The 26,225-nt window shown below is 37.5% G+C and overlaps 1 protein-coding gene across 11 annotated transcripts in view; it reads left to right on the top strand.

Moving 5' to 3' along the window:
- GRIP1 (glutamate receptor interacting protein 1) overlaps nt 1-26,225 on the top strand; it is a 620,258-nt gene that overhangs the window by 501,092 nt on the left and 92,941 nt on the right. For all 11 annotated transcript variants that reach the window (XM_069491632.1, XM_069491629.1, XM_069491628.1 and 8 more), the window contains exon 7: nt 1,486-1,631. In XM_069491632.1, the coding sequence (XP_069347733.1) occupies nt 1,486-1,631 (146 nt within the window). The remainder of the gene's footprint in view (nt 1-1,485; nt 1,632-26,225) is intronic.

Below are 26,225 nucleotides of genomic sequence, written 5' to 3'. Positions count from 1 at the left end.
CTGGAGATATTTATCTCTGAATTAGTTTCCCACAGCAAAAGTCGACTCCATAATGATGAGGGAACACAACTGCTGCTGTTAGATACTGCTGAGGGTAGAGGGCAAATGGACTGACTACTGTCTCTCTCTGTTCAGACCGGGGTAAACATTAAATTCTTTGTTGAGAGGTAGAAAGAACAATAATATCCACTATTGATTAAGCACTTATTATGTGCCCAAAACTGTGCTAAGTGCTTGGCAGACATCATCCTTACAAGCACCCTCTCAAAAGTATTTTTAGCCACAGTTATAGATGGAAAAACAAGCCCTGTGTGGTTAAATGACTTGCCAGCAAGTAAATGCAAGAACTGGGAGAGGAACTCACGTTTATTTTCCTTGAAAGCTCACACCATTAGCTCACTTTTAAGAAAGAGGATAGCTCACATAAAATAAGCAAATAGGAAAACATGGGTTTCTCACCTGTGCTAAAGTATATGTTGTACCTTTGCAGAGGATAATACAGTCAGAAATTCCGCCTTTTTCCCCTCTCGTGCTTCTCAAGTGAATTATTCTTCCTGCAGCAAATTAGAATATTTCCATTTCTTATTAACATATAGAGTTGGAGTTGACAGAAATGTCAAAAATAGGCTACAAGTTTGTGACTGACATACCTGTATTACCAAATCAATTTAGGACTCCAGGAAATCTGAGAATTTAAGATCAAAATTTACAGTCAAAATACTTAGAGAGTTATCTAGGCAAAAGACATTTATGTAAGAGGTCATTTTTATTCTTTCCAAATCCTAAACTTACATCCCATCATTTGGTTTTCTCATCTTCATGCCTCTCCCTGAGGCAGGGAGGATGTAGTCTGGGGACCTCCCTGGCTCTGTCTTTGTGGTGTCACTAATGTCCTGAGTCATCTTCTCCCAGTGCCTTGAGTGTCTGCTCACAGCAGGGAGAATACTATTTGCCTGCCTCTTCCGGGGAATGTGAAACTGAATCAATTTAATGATTTCCAAATGGCCCTATAAATCAGTAGGGAAATTTACAGACCAGGGAAATTTCCCACCAGCAGTCCCTATCCTGCTTGGGTTCACCGGTAATAAATTGAATGAAATTAGCAGGCTTTTCTGCTCACCTGACTTTGCGAAAATAAGTGAATGCTATTTTCTCAGCTCCAGCAAATCAATTTTAGACATTCAGGCAAAATCCTAGGAAAGTAAAAATGTGCCTTTCTTACTTTGGTACTCCAAGAGTTACCTGTGGGTAACTAGATTATTTGCTAATATGTAGTTATTTTCTCAATACTGATTGTCATGTTATAGCAATTTTCTGTTCAGGGTCACCTCTTTACACTCTCACGGTCACACTTGCTGCCTAAAAAGAATGCAAATGGGGTGGATGACAGAATGTGTGTGCAAGAATGACTTTGGCAAAGTGACTATTCATGCTAAGCCCCGCGATGCTAAATTAGTAAAGACTGTTTCTCTATTCTCCCTTCAGAGAGGGCACCATCAAACCTGGCGATAGGTTGCTCAGTGTGGATGGAATTCGGCTTCTTGGAACCACGCATGCTGAAGCCATGAGTATTCTTAAACAATGTGGACAAGAAGCCACGCTGCTGATAGAATATGACGTCTCAGTAATGGGTATGTCGGAATCCTAAGGGTGTAATCTCTAAACTCCAGAACATGTCACTGACTGTCCCTGATAAACCACTTTGGATTAAGTATGTATTATTATGCTCTCCTGTAGCAGACAGAATCTCATCAGGACTATAGCTTTTCACTCTGAGTTCAGGAAGAGGTTAGAGTTCTCACGTCAATAGGTTCCATGATGAAGTCTCATTCCATCGGAGTGTTTCACCTCGCAATCAGCTCTTCCGTATGGATTGCCTTTGGCAGCAGAGTATTTTTCCCTTCCAAATTACAAAAATAGTATTATTAACTTAAAGATGGGTACTTTTTCTTTTACTACCTGGAGACTGGCAGCAGCAGGAGATTCCTTTCCTTCTTATAACTTCACAGTATGAAGCCAGCTAATCAGAATTCATAGAAATGACCACTTATTTCATCATCAGATTTAGGCACAAGGAAAAGAAAGGGGCATGTAGTATAATTGATTAAAATAAAAGGTTGAGTGCAGTATTCTTTCTTTCTTTAAATAATGATTCTAATGAAAAGAAGCTATTTCTACATTCATACCTATAGTAAAACTGGCAAGATAGTCCCATGTGCCTTTTAAATGTTGAGAGCCAAAATTTTGTGTAATGTTAACTAAGGCAGAAAAATTATGAGAGAATGCATTGGAACTTGAAATTGAAACCTAAGTCATGTTGTGAGCACTCCTTAGAGTTAGCAGACTTGATTTGGTGACCTGGCTTCTCCAGCAAGTTTTATGCTAGCAGAGAAAAACTCCTTTATTTCCCACTCTGTATGATTCATACATAACAATACTGCCTTGATCTGTTTGCTGGCTAGAAGTGTCTTCGAGAGATATGAGGTTTCCTAACAGGCTTAAAGTGTGAGATCTAAGGAGTTCTTAGCAGGATAAATGATGTGATCTGCCCTTGACATGTAGAGTTCACAGATGAATATTCCCTCCCTTACTTTCCTCCCTTCTTTCTTTCTGTCCCCTTTCTTCTCTCCCTCCTTCTCTTCCTCTTTTCTTTCCCTGTTTCTTTTATTATATGGTTTTTGAGTTAGATGGTTTGAATTGTTTGCAACTAAACTGATTTCTAGCTATTTATTTGGACCCTGTGACTTGATTTCCCTGTGCCTTATTTGTCAAATGGGGACTAGCAATCTCTGTTTTAAAAGGCAATTATGAGGCTAAAATAAGATTATGTAAGTAAAATATATTTTAAATGATCGGACAAATGGATTATTAACATTAAGAATTAAAACAGATGTTTGACATTTAATTCATTCATTCAGTCTACAAACCTGTATTGAACTAAATGGCAGGTACCAGGAATACAGAGGTAAACAAAACAGACCTGGTCCCTGCCCTTATAAAGCTTGCAGTGGATGGAAAGGATAGACAGTAAACAAGAACGTTACCAAACAAATTCATAAATTGTGGTCATTGTCATAAAGGGCATGAACAGGATTCTGTAATAGGGAATAAGGGAGCGTGGGTGGTGAGGGTTGGCAGGTGCTTTAAACAGGGTAGTCAGTGAAGTAGTAAAAGCTTGGTTAAAACCAAAGGCTTAGAAGGAGCCCGCTCCCAGATGGAAGACAACAATATTCTGTAAGGCCTGAGCATTCCACCTCACAGAGACAAGGGCTTCCCTATTGGGGTGGATACCGTTTTAGGGAAGAGCCCTCCACTTTTCACTATTGCCAGGGTCAGCAGAGGATGGGGTGACCTGCCTGTTTGCTTCTTCCTGACTCACACTCACATTATCAATGACACCGGACAGTTTTCCCACCCTAGAGTCCCCTGTCAGCTCTCTAATGCGGGGAGAAGTGGGCCCTCGGGAAGGAAACTCATTAAGAGTTCCTCAAGGTTGCTGGACATAAGATCTGTATACCAGCCAAAAACAGAAAGTTAAAGTTTTAAGATGCCATTTATAAGAGCAATAATATCATAAGGTTCCTATAAGGAATAAACCTAACAAAAGGTACATGAACTCATTACAGATTTAAAATATAGATATGTATATACAATACATAAAAGGACACTTAGACGAAGCACTATATCATGTGCTTGAAGGGCAAGTTTTAATAGCTAAAAGATGTCATTTATCTCAAATGTATTCATAAATTTAATTCTATTCAAAATCGCAAAAAAGGATATTTGAGGTTACTTGAATAAGCTGTTTCTAAAATGTATATGGAGTTAGAAAATGTAGAAGGGAAAAACAGCCAAAACGTTTTTAAAATAGTATGAAGACAGAGAAGCTTGTTCTACCCAATATTAAGACCCATTCTAAAGTTGTGCCTTTAAGTCTATGTAATATTAACATGGGGCAATAAAGAGAACAATAGGAGAAGATAGAATGCCTAGAAATAGGCCACTGCAGATATGGAATCAAAGGTTAGTCATGCATCAGACATCAGTGAAGAAACATTGAACTCGTCAGTAAATGATGCTGGGATAATCAATTAGCCACATGGGAAAAAATAAAAATGAAATTCCTACTTCATATCATACCCCAAAATAAATTCTGTATTTATTTAACCATTTCCCAATAGACTCTTGTTATAAACAACTAGAATAAGTATTCTTTCATCCACATCTTTGTATTTCTGATTTCATTAAGACTACCTGTGTATTTGTTTTTAACATGTTTAATACATAATTCTAAATTGTCCTTCAGAAAAGTTATTCTATTTTATATTATTACCAGCAATGTTTTCAGTGTCCCTATCTAGCTAGAGCTTGTCAACATTGAATGTTATCATTTGTAATATATCTGATTTATTAAGTAAAAATTGCATTATATTTTAATTAACCTTTTAAAAAATTTCTAGTGCAAGTGAATATTTTTTAGATGAACACTAGCCATTTTCATTTTCTATTGTCTATTTATGTCCTTTAATCTTTGTTATATTGGAGGTGCTCTTAAGTATTTTGTTTATTGGCTTATATTAACTACTTATATATTGAGGTCATTAGTCACCAGTTTTTTCTAAAATCTTTTCTCAGTAGTTTATTTCCCCTCAAAGTTATTTATGGCCTTCCATTAAGATACCCTCTTAGATAAAGGTAAATAGATACAAAAAATTGTAATAAAAAACTTAAGATCTTACATGAGAAAGATGAGGAAAAATAGTTCAGTAGTATATGAGGACACCATCAAATAAATACAAAAGGCAGAAACTCAATTTAGACTAGCTTAAGGAAGGAATTTATTAGCATACAAAAGTAGAGAGTCCACGGTGTCTCCTAGCTTCAGACACAAGTTCGATAATGTCATAGGGGTTCTGTCTCTCAGATCTCCTTGCCTGAGAAAGACTTTTCTTATGTCATGGCGAGGTGGCCACAAGTCTACATTATTCTGAGAGTTTATGATACCAGGGAAAGAAGCAAGACTGGATATTCCCTAAAAGATTCTTAATGACGTAGCTTGGGGCAAATGCTGACCACTACACTACTATGTCTAGGGATATAGTGCACTCTCTGCACCTGTGCTAGGGGAGGCAAGAATGTATGGTCAACAGCCCCAACAGTATGAGACAGACAAATGGCACTTCCCCAAAGCAGATGATGTTGGGTTGACAAAAAAAAAAAAAATAGCAGATGCCTATCTTAAGACATAATTAGATGTGAAATATTACATTCTCACTAATAGTATATGAGAGTTTCCTTTGCTTCACAGCCTCACTAGGGCTTATTATTTATTCTCCATCTGTCTCATTCTAACCATTCTGACGGCTTTGTAGTGTTATCTCATTGTAAGTTTGATGTGTATTTCCTGGATGAATGTAACAATGTGGAGCACCTTTTCATTTGCCAATGGGACAATATTTTCATTTATTTACATACTATTACAAGTACACAAATTATTGCTAAGAAAGTGTTTGTGTGCACATGTGTATGTACAACATAGATATCAATATCTCAATGCTGCAATCAGATATATTTTTCAGTAAAACTCAGATCATAAATTTTAGCAAATTCAGTGATCTGTTTAGGAAAGTTATTGACACGATCAATTTTGTTAACTAAAATTGCATTTCATCTGTGTTAACATTTTAAGGAAAAGTTATTGAAATAAGGAAGACTGTGGAAGAATAGGTTTGAGAAAAAAATGAGTTCAGTTTTACCTGTGTTAAATTTATCTGTCCACCATCCAGGGGAGGTGAGTCGATAGTTGAATATTTTAGCCTGGAGTTCAGTACAGAGGTCAGGGCAAGTGACATAAATTTTTGAGTCATCATCACTGAGATAGACCTTCAACCATGAAGCTAGATGAGACACCTAAGGGACAGAGAAGAGAGAGACCCAAGGACTGAGCTCTGGGACCATCCAATAGTTATATCAGGAAGGTGAAGAGGAGCCTGTAAAATAAATTGGGAAAGACCATCCAGTGATGGAGACAGTGAACTGAGGCAGAGTGTGGAGTCATGGAGGCCAGATTTCTCCTGTGTAAAATAATGATATAATTACACTACCACACTCACAAGTTGCTATCAGGAGCAAAAAGCTTAATGCATATGTGATGCTTGACACATCATATGTGCTCAATAAATTGTGAACAAATTAAACATTTACAGGGAAAAAACTTCCACTCCAATATTGTTGAAATGTTATTACCAAATGATTGGGTCTGAGAGTCCTCTGGTTGGAAAGTAACAAAATATAAAAAAAGCATGAACATCTAAGGAGCAAAAGTTCTAAAAACAATGACTGCAGTAAAATATAGTGCCTAAGAAGTCAGACAAACTTGGTTTGAATCTTGGCTCTCTGTTGACTTGCAAGAAATTCTTTAGCCTCTCCAAGCTTCAACTTTCCCATCTTTAAAACAGGGATGATAATAGTACTTCTGCACTGTATCGATGAAAGGAATTGAGTGAGTGACTCTATGTAAAGTATTTATGTTAACTAAACTGTTATTGAATACCAGGACATTAAAGTTGACTATTTCCATGCTCCATGTTTCTAAAATGAACCTTAGGTCTCCCATTACCCTGGATCAAGGTACAGTTGATGCTGTATTCCATGACAACATTGAATCCTTGCTAGAAAGAATATTTGGGAAATGATGTGTTCTAGATCACTTTATTTTCTAAAAGTTCATCAGAATGCTTATTTTGCTTTGACCTTAGCTGAAAATATTTCCAAAATATGTTCCTGAGGATATATATTAAATTAGATACATGAGTTTTTGGTGGAGAAGCACACAGTTATCCCAAGAGCATTGTTCTGAACATCAATCCTTAGGCCAGTATTATAAAGTCAAGAGGTGTAGAAGATTGTACCAAATCTGTACTGACATGTAACTTGCTCTGGACTTTTAAAATTACATGATTCTCTAACAATTATTTATTTTATAACTTTCTTTCCTCGGAAGAACCACAGAAGGCAGTCAGTAAACATAGAATTCTTATTGGCTGGATTAAACAAGGCTCACCATAGTGTAATGTAAATGAGCTTTCTTACTAAGAAAAATATTAATAGTTAATGTTTATAGTCATCTTAGTAAATTTCAAATGTAACCAACAAATTATAATAAAAATAGAATTTCTCCCAAATGTCCTAAGCTTTCCCACTACTGTACCCACTATCTAGTATTTCTATGCACAAACTTTTCAAAAATATACTGAATATGTACAGAGCCAGGTCACCTCTCTTATTGATCGTACTCTTATTTGAATTACTCAAGCTCTCTCATTTTTCTCTCCCTTTTGAAAGAGGAAGGAGCACTTTCTTGGCAACTCTTGAGAGTATTTATGTCTTGCTTTGTCTTAGCTATTTTAATATCTATATATTTTTCTGTTGTGCCACTAGATTCTACAGATTCTGTGGGGACACTAACTAATCATCTTTATTTGCTTATTTCCATAACACCTCACAGGGAGCCTTCACACATGCATAGAAGGCACTTAATGATAATTGTGAATTGAACAATGTGTTTATTCCTAGATTTGCTGTTTGTGTCACCGATTATTATTAAGTGCAGTGTGTAGAATGTAGCAAAACATCAATGTTTATGCTATAGGTTTAAAATGAAGTTACTTCATGATTTATCTTGCATCGCACAAGGACATCACAAATCTTTCAATCACAACAGCTCTTAATTTTCTTATGGTGTTTTTTTTTTTTTTTTTTTTTTGGAATTCCTGTAAGTCTCTGACTCTCCCATTGGCTACTACTTTCTCTGCTCTGCTCAAACCTTTCCTTTTGTTTAACTCGACTGTGCCAGCATGCAAAACCAAGGATATTGAGAAATGAGAAATTTTCTTTAGAAATGCCCTACAGTTTTACATCTTTGTCCAGCTCTATGAATAGTCCTTATTTATATGCATCTATTCCTAAGTGAACATAAAATAGTAATTTTCAAGTAATTGTTTTATCAGGGATAGATTTGAATGTTACAAGTCTTCAGAAGAGATGACTAACTCCTTTGCTATCAAAAACTATAGGTTTATTGACACTGTCACAACTGGGTCTTGGCTATACTTTGCATTTTATGTTTTGGGAATATCAAGATCAAGATATAAAACTTGTACCAGTGACTTCTCGGTCACTAGTCTCAAGAGTAAATTGGCCACTATTCATATTTTCTTAATCTATTTCTTACAGATGATCTCACTGAACTGGAAGCTGAGTTTTTTAAGGGCTGCTAGGATATTTATAACATGACACACATGCTTCCTTTTGGGTTACCAGCCTAACCTCCTCTGTATAGAAAATATCATAAATGGAAGCCCAGAGAGTTTCCTACATAAAAGAAGCCCATAATTTTTAAATGGTAATAGCCTTTTATTTAGAATATATTTTTCTAAGATAAAAGTTGGATTTTCTTATACTTTCTCTGCTCGTTAGCTTAAAAAATGAACTTTTGCAGAATATTCTTATTGCTATCATCCTCATTCCCTTTTACATATTCAAACTCAGAGCCACTTGTCATATGTTTCTGAAGATAAACCTAGTGGATGAGGAAAGAATTATCCTTAATTAGAAAAGGGTATGCTTTTTAAGTTACTTTTGTATTACAGTACAACACACAAATTGGAACATGCTGAAATCTTATTTGTACAATTTGTTAAATTTTCATTTACGTGGTCTCCCTCCAGGTTAAGAAAGAGAACATAACTCTCTTCACCAAAAGCCCCCTTGTGCCTCGTCTCATCCCTTCCCCACGTTACCCCTATCTTGTCTTCTTAAACCAGAGATTCGTTTTGCTGGACTTTGAACTTTATAGAAATGAAATCATAGAGTATATTTCTTTGGTACTTGGCATATTTTGCCCAACATTGTGTTTGTGAGATTGCGTTCATATTGTGGCCTCTAGCCCTCCCTCCTTCATTATTTTTCATTCTTGTATAGCATTTCCATGGCATGACTAGATCACAATTTGGATACTTCCTTGTTGAAGATCATTTGGGTATTTGCCAATTTGAAACTTCTATAAATAATGCTATTGTGAACATCCTAATATTTGTCTTTTTGTGAACCTGTGTATGTGTTTCTATCAAATTATACATAGGAGTGGAACTGCTAGACCTTAAATTATGTGTAAATTACATGCTTTAGTAGATACTGCCAGAGTTCTTTTCAAAGTGGTTGTACCAGTTTGCACTGCCAAGAGCAGTTTCACTTTCTTCACATCTTAGAGATCAGTGGAGATTCCAGCCTCTAGACCAAAGAATTAGTTCACAGGTAATAGGTAGTTTTAGAGGCTTTCTATCTGATAAATCTGAATCATAAGACACTGTGTTATCATCCTTTCACTGTAACTGGAAGTTTATCTCTTTCTTTCTACAACCACACACTAATCCACATTTTCTACACCCTCTAGAACAGGCAGCAAACTGGAGGGCATGGCCATGGAACTTGTATTCTTTGTTCTTCATAGTGTTTTTGAGAAGTTGGGATTAGCTTTCAGGACTTTTCATATGGAATAAATCTAAATATCACATTACTCTTAATAATTTGATATCACTGGGCCAACGTTCTTGCAGGTAACAGTTGGCCTGAGTTTAATCTCCGGCTGCCTCTTTGGAGGAAGAATGTTCTCTCCAGTTTGTCCAAATCATTTCCCTGAGACCAAAGCCTCAAAACAAGTCCACATCATGCCTGTCCCCTCAGGCATTTGGGTTTGTGGTCCCTGCTCTACACAATGACCTTGTCATTTTAGCCAGCCTTGCCTCAAGACAGTCCAACTTGTGTAGATTCTCAGGAAGAAGGTCCCTACCAGAAGTTCCTGTTCTAAATAGTCAGCATTCTTCTCTGTCTAACCTCACCTTTCCCAGAACAGGTATTTGAGGGCTCCTGGGAGAAATATGAAGATTTCTGGCAGAGTTAAGAGTTGAGGTGCTCGGATTAACTCATCAGCACTAGCACAGCCCACTCACAGTCCCTCCCTTCCGAGCTCCCTTTGGCTCCCCACTCTTTTCCCTGCTGGGCCTGCTGCCTGGTGTTTCTCATACCCTCATTGTTCCCTTGGGCGTGGGGGCAGATACATATCATGGAAACTCATTCCTAGTAAGTTAATTGTTCATTTCTGGGTCTTTGAGGTAACTTGGATAGTCTGATTTTATTGTAAAAGGTATTCATAAACATTTTAAAATTCCCGAGTAACACTAATTTAAGAATATAAAATATTGTACAATATCATTCAGGAGCTCCTTCTAGAACGTTAGTATTATATTAGGTGCCAAGGTGATAAGGAGTGGTATCAGAGTAGGAGTAACATGGCTAAATAATTTAATATCTAAATTTTCCTAAAGGCCCAGTTGATTATATTTTAGGTAATATCCATTGTCATAGGATCAGAAGGGTCTTTTTAAAACCTTTTGGATCACAATTCCTCGCTTGTACCATGAAGAAACCAGACTACATCATCTCAGAGCTCCTTCCAGCTCTACTAGTCTATCTCTTTGAACTTAGTAAATTCTCTTAAAAGATTTGAGCCATTTTTCTCATCTGTGTAAGCATAAATCCAAAATAAGAATGCATTAAATAAGCATCGTTTAAAGTAACATTTAATTATACTTCAATTTAAAGTAATTATAGCTAACACTACTATCTAAAAAGGAAAGTTGATCATTTTCCTTATTAATCACGTGAAACCCAAAAATTCCAATGATAGTTACACATTTTCCAAAGATTATTTCCCAGCAATCTTATATAGTATGCATAGGGCCAATATGCTGCTGTGAAGCCTTTATCTGCAAAAATTTTGATGTTGGCATTCTGAGACATTTATTAAATTGATGGAAGGTTGGTTAAAATTCCCTCTTTTCCAGATTGTACATGATGCTTCTAAAATGAAGCATGTCCATCCTTTAAGGGGAAAGAAAAGCAGCCGTTTAATTTTAGCATGTTTTAAATATATGAAAAACTCACTGAACTCTGTCAGGAAAGGCAGTCTCTGTGTGGTCTCTCTGAGGTCAAGTACACATATTAGACTGGAATGGCTTTTCCTTTTGAGAAGAGCAGCAGATAGATAAGCCCTTTTAATTGATCATAAGGTCTGTGTGGGGCCATCTTTTGTAGAATGCTACCGAAAGTAGTCAAGATTACTTTTCTCTGTGGTTGTATACTAATTTTATATTCCTCATTACAAAATGAGTTCCAAACAGTCTTTCACTGGGGAAAAATTGCTTTTTATACCTTCTCTTAGCCATTATAGTATAGAGCTATAGGATATAACTTCCAAAGAAACAGAAAACTACAAGATTCTCTGTCGCGTATGAAATACTTCTCTCTTTTCTCCATATTTTAGCTCTCTTTGTCCAACAACATTTACTTCAGTGCCCAGTATATAGTAAAATTATTATATATTAGGATTATTTCTGGCATAGCAGTGGGTATTAAAATATCAGGTTAACTCCAACATTCATGCTACCAAGGGAATAAACTATATCATTACTTGTCTCTGTGGCTTTGATGCTGAAAATGGCTACTAGATGCCCCTATCAAATCACTGAGGAGGGAGCAGTGGCTCAATACAATGATACCCACCATAGTCCCCCTGCCTCCTGGCTCTAATATAGGACACATGCTTCGTAACCACAATTGCAATGATAGAAACTTCCCTGAATCTGTCTTGAGATCAAGAGGTCAGAGCACTTTGATAAAGACCCTCTTGTTTACTTTTAAGATGAACTAAGAATTTCCCTACTGTGAAGTCTCACAAACAGGTTGAGACCATACTTTTAGTATAAATTTCCTTGAGAATACACCAATACCCGGTGTCTTGTTTCTTTAACACCTAGTTCTTATCACCTGAAGATGTTATGTTGGTAGCAGTAAAGTAGGAAATGGAAAAGCCAGCAAGCTTTCACCTGATCTCTGTGGGGTCACCACGGCTCGCAGTTAATCTGACTCAAAATCATCGTAGCATCTAATGGAGTCATTCACAAGGAACATTGAATGATTGACTATTACACAGACCACCTCTCCTACAGAATCATTTTATTTTAAAGCAAGTGAAATGCAAGAGGACCACTCCAGAATTTCTCCCTCGACCTCTTTATCTTTCCTGTCTCTGAAAACACTCTCTGACATTGACATCTGTTCCCACAATTTCCACCATCATCTCTATTTAGGTATCTCCCTGTGAGCTATAAATTAAAGACCACAACTTTTAGTCTAACGCTAAGACTCTCCCCAAGCTTTCCCCGTCCTACCGCTCTAGATTTATTTTTTGCTGTGCTTCAGCCTCACTGGACGTTTAATGATTTGTGAACAAGGTTTTACCAGGTTTGTGTGTTTCCTCATGACTTTCATTTCATCTGGAGAAAATACAGTGTAGTGATTAAAAGTACCCAAGTTTCATTCCTGGCTCTGCAACTTGCTAAATGTGTGACCTTTCTAAGTCTCAATTTTCCCATCTGTATAATGGGGATTAGTCATAGTAGCTCCTTCTTGTGGTTACTGGTATAATTGAAGTTAAAGCACTTGGTACATTCCTGGCATGCAAAGAAAATTTTAAAATCTGCTTCTTACTGTTGTTTTGTTATTATTATTGTTGTTACTATATGAACTTTCTCCTTCTGCTATTATAATCTTTCAAAATTATTACTGTTTCTTAAAGTTAGACCTGGTAAACCCAACTGGAAGTAAATCTCTCTATTCTATTAACTCCCATAATATCTTTTTAATATACCTCTCATAGTCTGTTCCCCATTCCATGTGGTAGTGTAGTTATTTGTGTATGTGACTATCTCTCCTTTATGAAATTATAAGCTCCTTGAGGACAGGTACTCTTTCATGTCCATATTGTATCCTCTGTAGTGCCCTAAACACGAAAGATATTATTTATTTCTTGGTTGGTTGAATAAATGAATGAACAAATAAGTAAAGAGCATTTGATTTTGAGCATATCTTTCCCCCACATTTAATAATATTCAAAATAAATTCTGACATATTTAGAGCACTTTTTAGTTTAACATGCACTTTTACAATCTCTATCCTCTTTTATCCTCAGAATAACCCGGAAGGAAACTAGGCTACATTTTGCTTTGTGAGAAAGGCTGAAAGGGCTGTGTTGATGAAGGAGCCTGGCACTTTTTGATTAATGGAAGAATCCACAGGACTTCCCCAGTGCTAGGTCAGCTCACACAAGGCTCATGGATTCACTTACTATTGAAGTGAACAAATCCCATTTCCTAAACAAAATATACAGGGCTTTATAGACTTCATGGTCGCCATACATTTAATGTTGAAGGCCACATTGCTGGAATAGCACATGAGAACTTTGTAGTTAATATTTGGATATCTCAGGGAACTTTCTGTTCCTTCTCAGTGAACATCCAAGAGACTGAACTTAAATAATGTCTTTCCCCTAATGCACTGTTCTCTTTACCACACTGTTTTTCACAGAGCTCCCGTGGTCACAGACTATAAATATTTCTAATCTTTTGAACTTGTGGTACAAATAATTTTTCATTCAAGGCTTCTCTTCACTTATCAGTGGGACCCATGAGTTTAAGACTAAATCAAAGATATTAGCGTTGTAATTATTGTTTTCATATACCTTGTGGTGTAGGAAAGGAGGGTATTAAGCTGGTTTGAAAAATAAAAAAATCTAAGGTATATTTATAAATACAGTTTATAAATGTCAAAGTCAAAACTCATTGTTTTCTCTAACATAATATTAATACATCACCATTAACAGATTTCAGTAATAATAATTTTCATTTACTAAGTACCTATAGTGCTCAAGGCATTTTATAAACATTAGCTCATTGTATTTTTACCTTAAGAGATAGGCCTAAGTATTTCTGTTTTGAGGAATCAGAGGAAATAAAATAACTTGCCTAGCTAAAAAAAGAAAAGAGCCAGAATTCAAACTGTTATGCCTGATTCCAGAACCTTTGCTTACAATTTAAACAATCAGAGCTGTTTTAACAGAACATTTATATGATAATTCTGAAAGCTAAATGTTTAGAACTGAACCCTTGACTCCCCGCTCTTAGCCTGTTCCTCTCCCATCTTCCCCGTCTCAGGCACTAGTGCCTGCATCCGAGCTGCTCTCAGAGCAAAGCCTGGGCCATCCCTCATGCCCGCCATGCACACTTACACCGGCCCTTACACAGGCCTGACTCTCCTGTCCGCAGTCAGCCTGCTTCTCTGCATCTTTGCTGTGCACACACTTGTCCATGCCTCTCACTCACAGATGCTGTCATCTCTCTTCCAAAGAACTTCAGTCACCTCCCAGCTTGTGTCTGCCTCTACTCTTTGTGCTGCCTCCATTCAAATCCATGCTCATACAGGTCTACCATGAATTGAATGCTGTCTCTCTCATTTGATGTCGTCCCACCAATTCCGTGCCATGCCTCTGAATCCTCACATGCCCTGTCCCCAGAACTGCCTGCTCTATCTCAGCATTCCAGCTTCCCAGTTGCTCTGTCCCTTTTGGTTCCCACAGCTCCTATTTATTTATTTATTTATTTAGGCTTCTCCCCCATACCAGGTTCTTGCCTTCAGGGACTTTGCAAGTTCTGTTCCCCCTGCCAAAGTGATTCTCCAGCCCATACAGGTACACAGACACACATTCTTCACCCAGCTGTTTTGTACAGATTCTTTAAAGTCTCTGCCTCAATGTTCACTTCCTCAGAGAAAACTAACTTCCCTGATACCCTATCTAAATCAGGTCTCCCTGCTTTACTCCCCTAAAGAAGCCTTAATTTTCCTTTGCAGTAGTTGTCACAATTATAATGCTACTTTGTTGGTGAGCTAATCTGCTGGTCTCGTTCACTAAACTGTAAGCACCAGAAGGGCAGGGACTGGGACATTATGTTAAATATATTGTTCTTACCATTGTAAGCACAGGGTGTGCCTGGCATGCAAAAAAAGGTACACATTAAATATTTGTTAAATAAATGTAGTGCAGACAGCTTAAAAGCAGTGTGTCCCCTGTATTCTGTGGCTCATCTAAATCCAGAGTAAATATTTACTCTTTCCTGAAGAACTCCAAAGGTAGTAGCAAAGACTTAAGTAAGCAATCTGTATTCGTATTTTGATATTCTTATTCATTCTCCTCTTCACGTCCTTTCCCTTCTCCTTTGCTTCCTTTAAAAAGGAATTTCCTCCAGTTGCAGACGGAAGCATTAGGGTGCTTGAATCACAGAGTACTACATGGAAGGGTTTTAGGCTGTTCATTGGCCCACACCAACAGTTGATTTCTTGCCCAGATTTCCATTGGCAATTTTCAGTTTTCAGGAATACCATAGCTTCAGAACTTGATGGTAAATATTATACTGGAGATTCAGACTTTAAAGGACTACAGGAGATGCCCCCAAAGAACGTATATTAGTACACAAGCAACAAGTTGATTCTCTCCTGTCCTTTGAAGATTGGGAAGTACTGGGATCAGATGACAAAGTGGCCTGTGTCATCCTGTGTCCAGTCCTCCTATTTAGATGACCCTTGTTTCAGCAAAGTAGCAAACAGGAGTCTTCATGGTAGAAGTCCCTAAGTATGTGGCCTTTGCAAAGTGTCCTGCTGTGGTAACTTAGCTGGTTGAAAACTTGGTGTTCTATAGGTCATTTGAGGATCCCCAGCCTCTCTTTAATTACAGCTCTTGCTGCTAATTGGGAATATAGATCTTTCTATCATCCACACTTATTGCCCAAGCCCTGCCATATTCCATATCGTCCACAGAGCCTGAACCTTGGAAGGACTGGTAAAAGGGAGATTCTTTTAGACACTCTTAGGCGTGGCTTCAGATGAGCATCGTATCTTTGAACAAGCTGAATATTGACACTGTACATGTCCAGCTCACTGGAGACTTTTTCATTCTGGCATGTTTAAGTTTATGGCTCTCAATAGGTTAAAAAAAACACTGCTAAGCCACACATGCTCTTTCAGAGAGAGGAAGGAGTGGTTATCGTTAATTCACAAGAATTGGTTCAAGTGCTAAAGTAGTATTTTAACTGCATTTGTATAAAATCCCATTGACTTTTGCCTTGTACACTGTGGTTCATCATTATTAGTTGCCTTTGGCTCCTTTGGAGTTTTGCTACAGACTATATCTGAGATGTCTCACACAGTGGAGAACTGCTTTGGGTAACTTTTGGACCCTTTATTTCTCAGAGGTGATTATCTTAACTATAATGCATTTATTGAGTTCCTTAAAAGACAGCTTTGTGCTGAGTGGTCCATTCACCTTGTGGAATCTGCTTCCCTTACATCTACTATCCAAACAAAATTAGATTGGAAGCTTGGCAGCCTTTCCAGCAGAATTCTCACCCTTGGGAGGGCACATGGGAGGCCTATAATAGCTTTTAGTTTGGACAGTCAAGCTGAAGATATTATTTGGCAGGAATATGAAATATGCCACCTGTGAAAAACTATAAAAATTAATCTAATTTTTATAATTTGTATAGTTCACATGCTCTACATGTAGATGCTTTTTTAATGTGTTGCTCAAGATATGAATTCATTAGTTATAGATTATAAAACTCAATGCATAACAGCATAGATAATCTAAAATTGCAGATAGGGTAATATTGAAATCATTCACAACACTTAAAGCTAAGTAAGTGGAACGACACATGAAAATCTAACTGCTGACGCCCTAGCAGGCTGCCTGGCTCCCTGCCCCTGTCCTCCCTTCTCCTTCTCTCTCTTGTAACTAACTGACCTTTGGGGGTGTCCTCACTGCATCACACATAGAAGCAACACTGGCCTAAAGTTCTAGGGGGCATATAAATAAGTAATTTAATTTTTTGGCTTAAGAGCCTTTTCTCTAGCTTCCTCTGGGCAAGTAAAGAAAGTAATTTTTCACATCAGCTGGGAAACTAATTAAGCATCGTAGATGGCATCAGCATGCCCTGGGATTAACCCAAGAAGAAGTAGAGAAGAGAACTAACATTAATTTGTGCAGTTAATATCTGCCAAGCATTGTGCAAGGCATTTTACATTTTATTAACTCTAATTGTCATAGCAACTCTGTGGCACATCCATTATTCTCTTATTTTTTACACAGATGAAGTAATCGTGTCTTGAAGAGGTTAAGGTAATTATCCAAAGTCACACAAATTGTGTAGTTTAAACCTAGGATTAAACCCAGATGGATTTGAATATCACAAATTTGATATTATACCCACAGAAGATTGGGAGAAATTATAGCAAATATATGAAACAATAAATGTTTTAAGTGTAAGTAAAAGTTTTGAAGGCAGCAGAACAAGTAATAGAATATGTCTTTACATATTCTAGAGTCTGAATTTGAAGTGTAACGCTCAGTTAATATTCTTTCCAAAAATGAAAATCTTTCAGGGAATATTTAAAAGTAAAAGTAAAATCTTATTTAAAATATAACTGTTTTAGGCCTGAGTGCATTATTGAGACCCACCTCCTACAAAATCCCAGAACATCAAATATTTAACATGAAGCACCTAAAAGAGTTCTGAGTAAGAGGGAAGAAAGTGAGACAATGAATTAATTATCCACTGTTGCTTAATCACTCAGGCATTTTTATTGATTCAAAGTATAGTAAAGCTGCTCAAACTAAGGGAGGGAGGCATACTTTTCCTGGAATCCTCCTGTCTCTTTTTTCAAACATACCCAGAGACATCTACATGGATTCCCGGACTCTACAACTGTAGCTCAGATTTCCATAATGCACCAGAAGTATTAGAACCTAGCTTGTCTCAGAAAAGAGAAGAGAAATAAATGACCCAGGAAAAGGAGCACAGGTGTACTCCCCAAGTAGGGCTTATGTTCGCTTCTTAACTTAATAAAGCTGTCATGAGTGATCCTATAGTGCAATAATTAAAACCAGGGCTCCACAATGAAAGTTTTCAAATGAAGCAGTCTGTTAGCTCTTGCCCTTCAGCAAAGGCTCTCGCGCTCCTTCATTCTACGGACACAGGCAAAATATGCATTTCATGACCCTCAAGTTCCCCACAGAACCGGTTGGCTCTTTTTCCTGAGATGTGTATTGGTTTAGGAAAGTTTTCTACTTTGATCTTTTGAAGTATTTCAGGAGTTGCCTCAATGTCTCTTTGTGGTAGTGAATCTTAGAATGGCATATTTCTTAACAGTGGCACAAATGGCTATTTATCACTTTCAAATACCCTCTTTATCTAAAATCTGGTCAAGAAACACATGCCTAAGAAGACTTACCTCACTGAACAAGTTAAAATACGATGTTCAAAACATGCTTCTGAAGGCCTATAGGCTCCGTGGAGATGGTGGTCTGCAAAGTTGTTAACACACTGCAGTAATTGAGTATCAGCATCATTTACTTAGACCACTCTACAAGGCTGGGAAGCCTTCAGGATCTTGCTTACGAACCACTATTTCAACATCTCTAATAACAGACAACTTACTGCCAACCGAGCCTACAGCCTAAAGCAGCAGTTCCCAACTCTTACTGAACATTACAATCACCTACAGAGCATTTAAAACGCCCAGACCTATCCCAGAGGGGATTTGTGAGCAAGAGGATGAGATGATATATGTGAAAGCACTTTGTAAACTTACTATAAAAATGTAAAGCATATTAAATAGTAATAGTTAAATATTAGCCCATCTAAACTTTTTTTATTCCGACATCCAACTTATTTGCTATCTCTTCCAGCTATGCATCAAACTTTTCTAATTGGAAATCTCATTTATGATTAATAATTGAATATTTATTAAGGACTCCTTGGATTCAAGGTATTAGAATGTGTGCTTATTAGTCCTATCCAGTAACCACATTGGTCCAAGCTGAGGGGGCCCTTTTAGTGCCTGTTGATGCCCTGGTCAGGCTTCCTTTGCTTCCTTGTTTACAAGGCATCAGTTGCTTTAACATACAATGATCAAGTTATTGCTTCTTTTTTTAATCTATCCCTGCCTTTAGACCTGTGCATTTGCCTGGTGTTTGTTTTTTAATATTACGTTTACCTCCTGTAAAAACACAAGAAGCGGTAGGGCATGGTGGCTCCCACCTACAATCCTAGCACTCTGGGAGGCCAAGGTGAGAGGATGACCTGAGATCAGGAGTTTGAGACCAGCCTGAGCAAGAGTGAGACCCTGTCTCTACTAAACATAGAAAAATTTAGCTGGGTGTGGTGGCATGCACCTGTAATCCCAGCTACCCAGGAGGCTAAGGCAGGAGGATCACTGGAGCCCAGGAGTTTGAGGTTGCAGTGAGCTATGATGACACTACTACACTCTAGCCTTGGCAACAGAGCTAGACTCAGTCTCAAAAAAAAAAAAAAAGAAAAAGAAAAACACTACAGAGGTCAGTCAGCAATGTAAATGCATTAAATACTTCAAAATATATTTTTAGCAACTTCCAAGTAAATTGGCTTTTAAGATGTCTGAGTAGTTGATATTCACTTGTCTCATTTCAGATCTGATTCCTAGAGAACTAGGGTACTTTTTTAAAACTGTAAACATAAATCCAAGTCTAGCACAGGTTGCCAAAGAGAGTTTGTATCTTGCTTTTGAGCCATTAACTATTCCTGACTGACTGTTCCTTCCCAGTCTTGGGAGGTTAAGAATCCTGAGCAGTAAGATTTCTTTTCCAGGCTGGCAGGTACTTCCTCCTACTTACACAGTTTCTCTGCCTCAGCAGACCCTCATGGAGATTCATTCCGTTTTCTGTGTGAGTCGCTTATCCAGCCCAGAAAAACCTGACAGTGACTATTTTTAGACTGAGGAGGAATCTATCTTTCTGGAAAATGATGATACAGAATATGATGATTGTGCAGTAGCCATGTGTAATATGCTAAATCTTTTTAACAGGTAGGGCAAAAGGTTTTTCACTTTTGGTGACAAATATTTCCGCTTTCCCATTGGTATTAATCACTTTAAATGCTGGATTGGTTGGACTATTTATACTTTTTAAAGCAAATGAGGACATAAACTTTGAGTTTCCTGAAAGATTGCTCCTAAGAGACAGAATTACGGCCCCTTTTTTAAAAATCTTCCCATGAGTACTAACAACGGAGATGGAGGCTTCTGGAGCTTGTGCAGTAAGGGATGTGACGGTGTCTACAAAGTGTGCCCATCACTGTGCCTGAGCTCAGAAAGACCTTTAAGAAGTTTTTTGTGACCTGCCTTTTCTTATCATCTGCTTTGAAAGCTTAAAAACTGTTTTATCATTTAGCTACAAGGAACAGCACTAAGGCCCTAGAAATTTAAGTTGGAAAACTTGTATTAGTCTTTTATAAAGCATGTTTAAATATCTATAAAAAGCATGTCAATCTATCAAATTTAATGCTGAAACATGTCATATAAATCCTAACATGATTATTCCATTCATATATATATATATATTTTTTTAATGTACAGCAAGGGATGCATCATTTATATATTATTATTCCCCTGGCAAGGGACTAATCTCTCTCACTTACTTAGTTACTAAGCTCTAAGTTTCCCCTAAACTAAATACATGGTAAAACATCACTCTACAAAAGGTCAAAGAAGTCAAGGCAGTCTTGAAGAACAACAAGAAAACCAGAGAACTCATATTACTAGACATCAAGCTCTATTAAGAAGCTAAAGTAACCAAGACATTGTGGTGTTGGCACAAGGGGGACAGACAATCAGAACAGAGGGTCTAGAAAACATATATATATATATATGTGTGTGTGTGTGTGTGTGTGTGTGTGTATAGAGAGAGAGAGAGAGAGTCATCTGATTTATGACACAGGTGACATTGCAATGCAGTGAGGAAATATGGTCTTTTCAAAAAATGATGATGGATAAGTTATATCCATGTGGAGAAAACATATCTCAACCCTACCCCACACAGTACATTTCTGTGTATTCAATTCAATTTCACACAGCACAATTCGCAATCACAAAAATATGGAATCAACCTAAGTGCCCATCAACTGATGAGTGGATAAAGAAAATATGGTGTATATATATATATATATATATACCATGAAGTACTACTCAGCGATAAGAAAGAATGAAATAATGTCTTTTGCAGGAACTTGGATGGAACTAGAGGCCATTATCCTACATGAATTAACTCAGGAACAGAAAAATAAATACCACATATTCTCACTTGTAAATGGGAGCTAAGCTATGTCTATGCCAGGGCACACAGACTGGTATAATAGATACTGGATACTTAAAAGGGGGGAAGGGGAGAGGGTGAAGAATGAAAAATTACCTATTGAGTACAATGTACATTACTCAGGTCATGGGTATGCCAAAAGCCCAGATTTCACTGCTATGCAAAATATATATATATATATGTGTGTGTGTGTGTGTGTGTGTGTGTGTAACAGAACTCAACTTGTACTCAATAAATCTATTGAAATAAAAAAACATTGCATTCAAACTTATAAGAAACTTTCAAATTTTCTATATACACTTTGGCTCAGCAAACCCATTTCTAGAAGTTTGTCTTCAGAAAATAATTATGAGGTCAGGGGTTCGAGACCAGCCTGAGCAAGAGTGAGACCTCGTCTAAAAACAGAAAAAAAAAATTAGCCAGATGCAGTGGTGCATCTTGTAGTCCCAGCTACTTGGGAGGCTGAGACAGGGGAATTGCTTGAGCCTAGGAGTTTGAGGTTGCAGTGAGCTACCATGATGCCACTGCTCTCTAACCAGGGTGACAGAGCAAGACTCTACCTCAAAAAAGAAAAAAAATAACTACGAAAGAATACAAAGATGCATGGAGAAGGACACTCATTACAATGTTGTTTAAAATACTAAAAATAGTGTAACCTAAGTGCTCAACAATAAAATATTGATTAAAAATGGTGTGACATATCCATATGATGGACTAACATGTAACCATAAAACTAGTATCGTTGAGGAATATTTAATGACATCCAGAGAATCCCACAGTATATTATGAAGTGGGGGGAACACACGTCATGAAACAGAACATATATTATGAGCTTCATTTTATTAATTTAAAAAGTTTATACACAGAACAAAGTTTGGCCCAATATACACCAAAATGTTAATAGCAATTATTACTGGGTTGTGAGATTTTGGGTGGTTTTTTTCCTAAAATATCTATAATGAACATACATTACTTTTGTAATAATAAAAACCAATAAACAAGAACTCTTAAAATCTCCTTAAAAATCCATCAATTTCAGATGGATTACCAATCTAAATGTAAAATTAAATAATAAAGCCTATAGAAAAAGCATAAGAAATCATCATGACTTTACAGTAAGCAAAGATTCCTTAAACAGAACACATAAAGTATAACCATAAAAAATGAATAATTAAGAACTTCTTTTTACCAAAAGACACTATTAAAGATCTGAAATGTCAAGCCACGATAGAGGGGGAAAATATATTTGCAAACCATATATCCAACAAAGACTCATACCACAATATGTTTTTTTTTTTTTTACATTTTTCATAGAGGAATAAACCAGACAACCTGATAGAAAATCAGGAAAAGGACTTGAATAGTTTACAAAAGAGAATATTCTAATGGCCAATCAGTGTATGAAAAATTACTCAACTACCTTAGCCATCAGGGAAATGCAAATTGAAAGCGCATTGTGATACCACTACACACTCAACTGAATGGCTATAATGGAAAAGAAGGCCCACAGCAAGAGGTGGCAAACCTGTGGGACAACTGAAACTCTCATTCCCTGCTGGTGGGATAGTAACTTTGTACGACTCTTTTGGAAAGTAACTCTGACAGTATCTACTGAAATTGAACATATTCGCCTCCCATGACCCAGCAATTCCACTCCTAGTTTATGACGCCCACAGAAATGCATTCCTATGTTCACCAAAAGACATACTAGAATATTCACAGCAGCAATATTTGTAACAACCCCAAACTGGAAAATACCTAAATAGTAGAATGGTTAAATTGTAGCATGGGTGGCCCCATGAAGTACTATACAGCAGTGAGAATGAATGATCTAAAACTACCTCCAACAATATGCACGAATCTAACAAACATAATATGGAGCAAAAGCCACCAAAGAAGCGTACAACTGAGTCTTTTTAAAAAGTACGAGAGTAGGCAAAGCTAACCTATCCTGTTAGAAGCCAGGATAAGGGTTACCCTTGGGATGGGGGAGTACAGAGTGGGTGGATTCTTTCATCCTGGTAATGTTCTATTTCTGGGGCTGGGTGTGGTTACACAGATGTGTTTCGTTTATGAAATCTATCAAGCTGTAAACTTATGATTTTTGCATTCTCTGTACATTGTTAAACTTCAATAAAAAGTTTTTAAAATACTCTAACCTAATAAGCAGGGTATAAAAAAATGAGTCATGTAAAAAGGAGGGTCAGGTTGTTCCAAAGTTAATAAAATCACCAGGATAAGCCAGCTGCGGAGACTGGGAGTCACTCATCAATCATGCTTTATCCAAACTCAAGTTAGCATGCAGCATGTTATTGAATTTCACTTGCTTCGGACTCTTCTTGCAATGCAATAAATATTCATGCTGTGTCTCCTTTAACTCCCCAGGAAAAAGTTAGGATTTAGGATGACGCTCATTTGAGCACAAAAGATGCACTTTTATGTCAGTATTTTCCAAGTACTATATTTCAATAGACAAAAACAAAAGAAAGCCATTTTTAAAAACTTTTAAAAAATTATTGGAGTTTTTAGCTTATCTGAAATCATTGGGTTGAAATTATTGGTAGCATTATTTGGATAGAATATGATTAATAAAAATACTTTTAAATGATGGGTTAGTAGAAAGGCACCCAAAGGTACTTTTTATCTGAAGGAATGTGAGCTGATACTAACCATGCACAGCCTCTCTGCTTACCCCCCCAGGAGGTTCTAATCAAGCCTTGCCTCTGATTGAAATGCAGGCCTCAGAAGTGGGAAAACTGATTAACAAAATAAAAAATCCTGAGTGTTTCCCATGCAAACAGTCATCAGCAGCGTATCTTATGTAATTATGTAGCCCATAAATCAACACAGCATGCATGGGCTTCACTCTTGGTGTAAATATCTTAATGACTGAGATGTCTTTAACCATGAATAATTTATATCTGCATCATCCATTTTTCTCAACCATGCTTCATTTCAGCAGGATAAACTAATCTGTCTAGGGATGGGCTCTTGATTATTTCTTCCTGATTTTTCTTCTGTTTATTTTTCTCATTTTGACACACTCCAATTTTTCTCTTGCACTTTCTTAAATAAGAGCGCCCCATTCATCCACCCTGCCTGCTTGCGCTTACTCTTGCTATGCATCTTGTTAGACATCCTGGAATAAAGCCAGGGCTTTTGGAATCCTACTTTTCATAGAGCCCTCTGCGAATGGAATCGGGTGGCAGCTAGGGAAATAGGCGTAATACCACAAGGCAGTATGAGCTTCGTGATGTTGTTGTGGGGAAACATTTATTATGGAAAGCAATTGCCAGAAAAGGCTAATGATCAATTAAACGTTAACATTTGTAGATCCCCTTCTGTGATGCAGAAAGTAACTGCCACCTGGGTAATGCTGGGACACAGTACTTGCTAAAATAGTTGTGTTGTTCTCCTAGAGCCCATTAAAATAAAGTCAGCTGAGAAACATTCAGATCAAATTCTCTCCCATCTAATAAGCTCACCACAACCATGCCAGCTACTCACGCTCAGCTCCTCAGCGGGGCTCACGGACGCTGCCATTTCCTTGACACTTACCACAGTTATTTGGTAACAATAATCGCCCTTCTATATATAGCCCCTCTGGACAGGGAGCTTCAGTCACCTTCTATAGATCTTTTAAAACTTTTGACATACTTCAGTAATTTTCCTAGAAACCTAGAAATCATATCCTACTAGAAGATAACCCAGTATTTTTTATAAGCACTCTGACCGTATTATATGAAAGACTTCATTGGGCTGGGGGAAGAGGTTGGAAACAGTGGGTTAAAAAGAAACAAAAAGTAACTAGAAACTTCATGTGATTCAACTGAATATATTTCCATAGTGGAATCCAGGCGTTCTACCCACCTCCCCCACCTTCTTGGCACAGCATCCCAAGGGATTACTAGAAGGAAGGGATCATAAATTCTCATCTTTGTGTCCCTGGTACTTTTTGATGTGCCTGGCACATAGTTGGCATTCAGCAAATGTATTTTTAAAATTCATGTTGTTGGATGAATGATGACTTGGCCTGTGGTCTTAGAGGGACTTAGAGGTCCATCTGAGGGACCGTGAGGTGGGTGGCAAGAACCTGGTTAGGCTCCTCCAGCCACCTGATAGCACGTGAATGCTCCACTGATTCATCTGATGTCCAAAGCCTAAGAATCCAGTCCTAGTCACTCATGTAAAATGCCAGCATACAAGGGTCTCATTACAGGGGACCTTCTTCAAATGTGTAATATCCAGCTTCTGTTAAAAACCTAAGTGAGAGAAAAGATTGATATCTAGGAAAGATCCCCAGAAAGACATTCCGTCTGTTTACCCTAGGATCTGTCTTTAGATCAAGTTGACCAACACATCAGCTTGTCCCGTCCTAGAGACACAGTCATTGATTTGCTTTTTCATCTTCTGCTCTTTACCTTGATCAAGGAACAGCCATTGGAAACCATCTGTGCATCCTGTTATAAAAATGTGCTGAGGGCGTTACCCATTATATCATTTAGCACCACCCCACAGGAGAGATAACTTTTAGAGCTCCCTGCTAGAGTAATCTTTATGTCCACCATAGGGACTAGTAGACTTCCTCCTTTCCAGTTGTGAGAACTACATAATTGATTATGTTTTCTTTATGGTTCTAGTTGTCAGGAAGTGCAGAGTCTTTTTTTATTGAATCAAAATTCACATAACGTACAATTCGCCATTTTAAAGTGTACAATTCAGTGGCACTTAGTATATTACAATGCTGTGCAAACATCACCTCTAATCCCAAAACATTTTTAGCATCCCAGAAGGAAACGCTGTGTCCACTAAGCAGTTATCTTCTTCTCCCCCAAACCCCGGCAACCACTAATCCACTTTCTGTACCTCTGGATTTACTTACGTTTCAGAGTCACGTTTGCAGGGCAGTCAGACCGCACCTTGATTAACTGTGGGCATGGCATTTGTAAACTCTTTTCCTTCCTCCTGATTGTTTCCTCATATCACAGATTTTGTTTAGAGCAGCCTCAGGACTTTTGTGGGAAGAAACTGAGTGGAGATATACACAAATAAGGGACTCCTCCTCTTTACCCCTGGAGCCACTCACCACCCT

Source organism: Eulemur rufifrons, chromosome 16 (assembly GCF_041146395.1).
Source record: "Eulemur rufifrons isolate Redbay chromosome 16, OSU_ERuf_1, whole genome shotgun sequence".
Taxonomy (NCBI): domain Eukaryota; kingdom Metazoa; phylum Chordata; class Mammalia; order Primates; family Lemuridae; genus Eulemur; species Eulemur rufifrons.
This window is presented reverse-complemented; position numbering and strand designations above follow the sequence as displayed.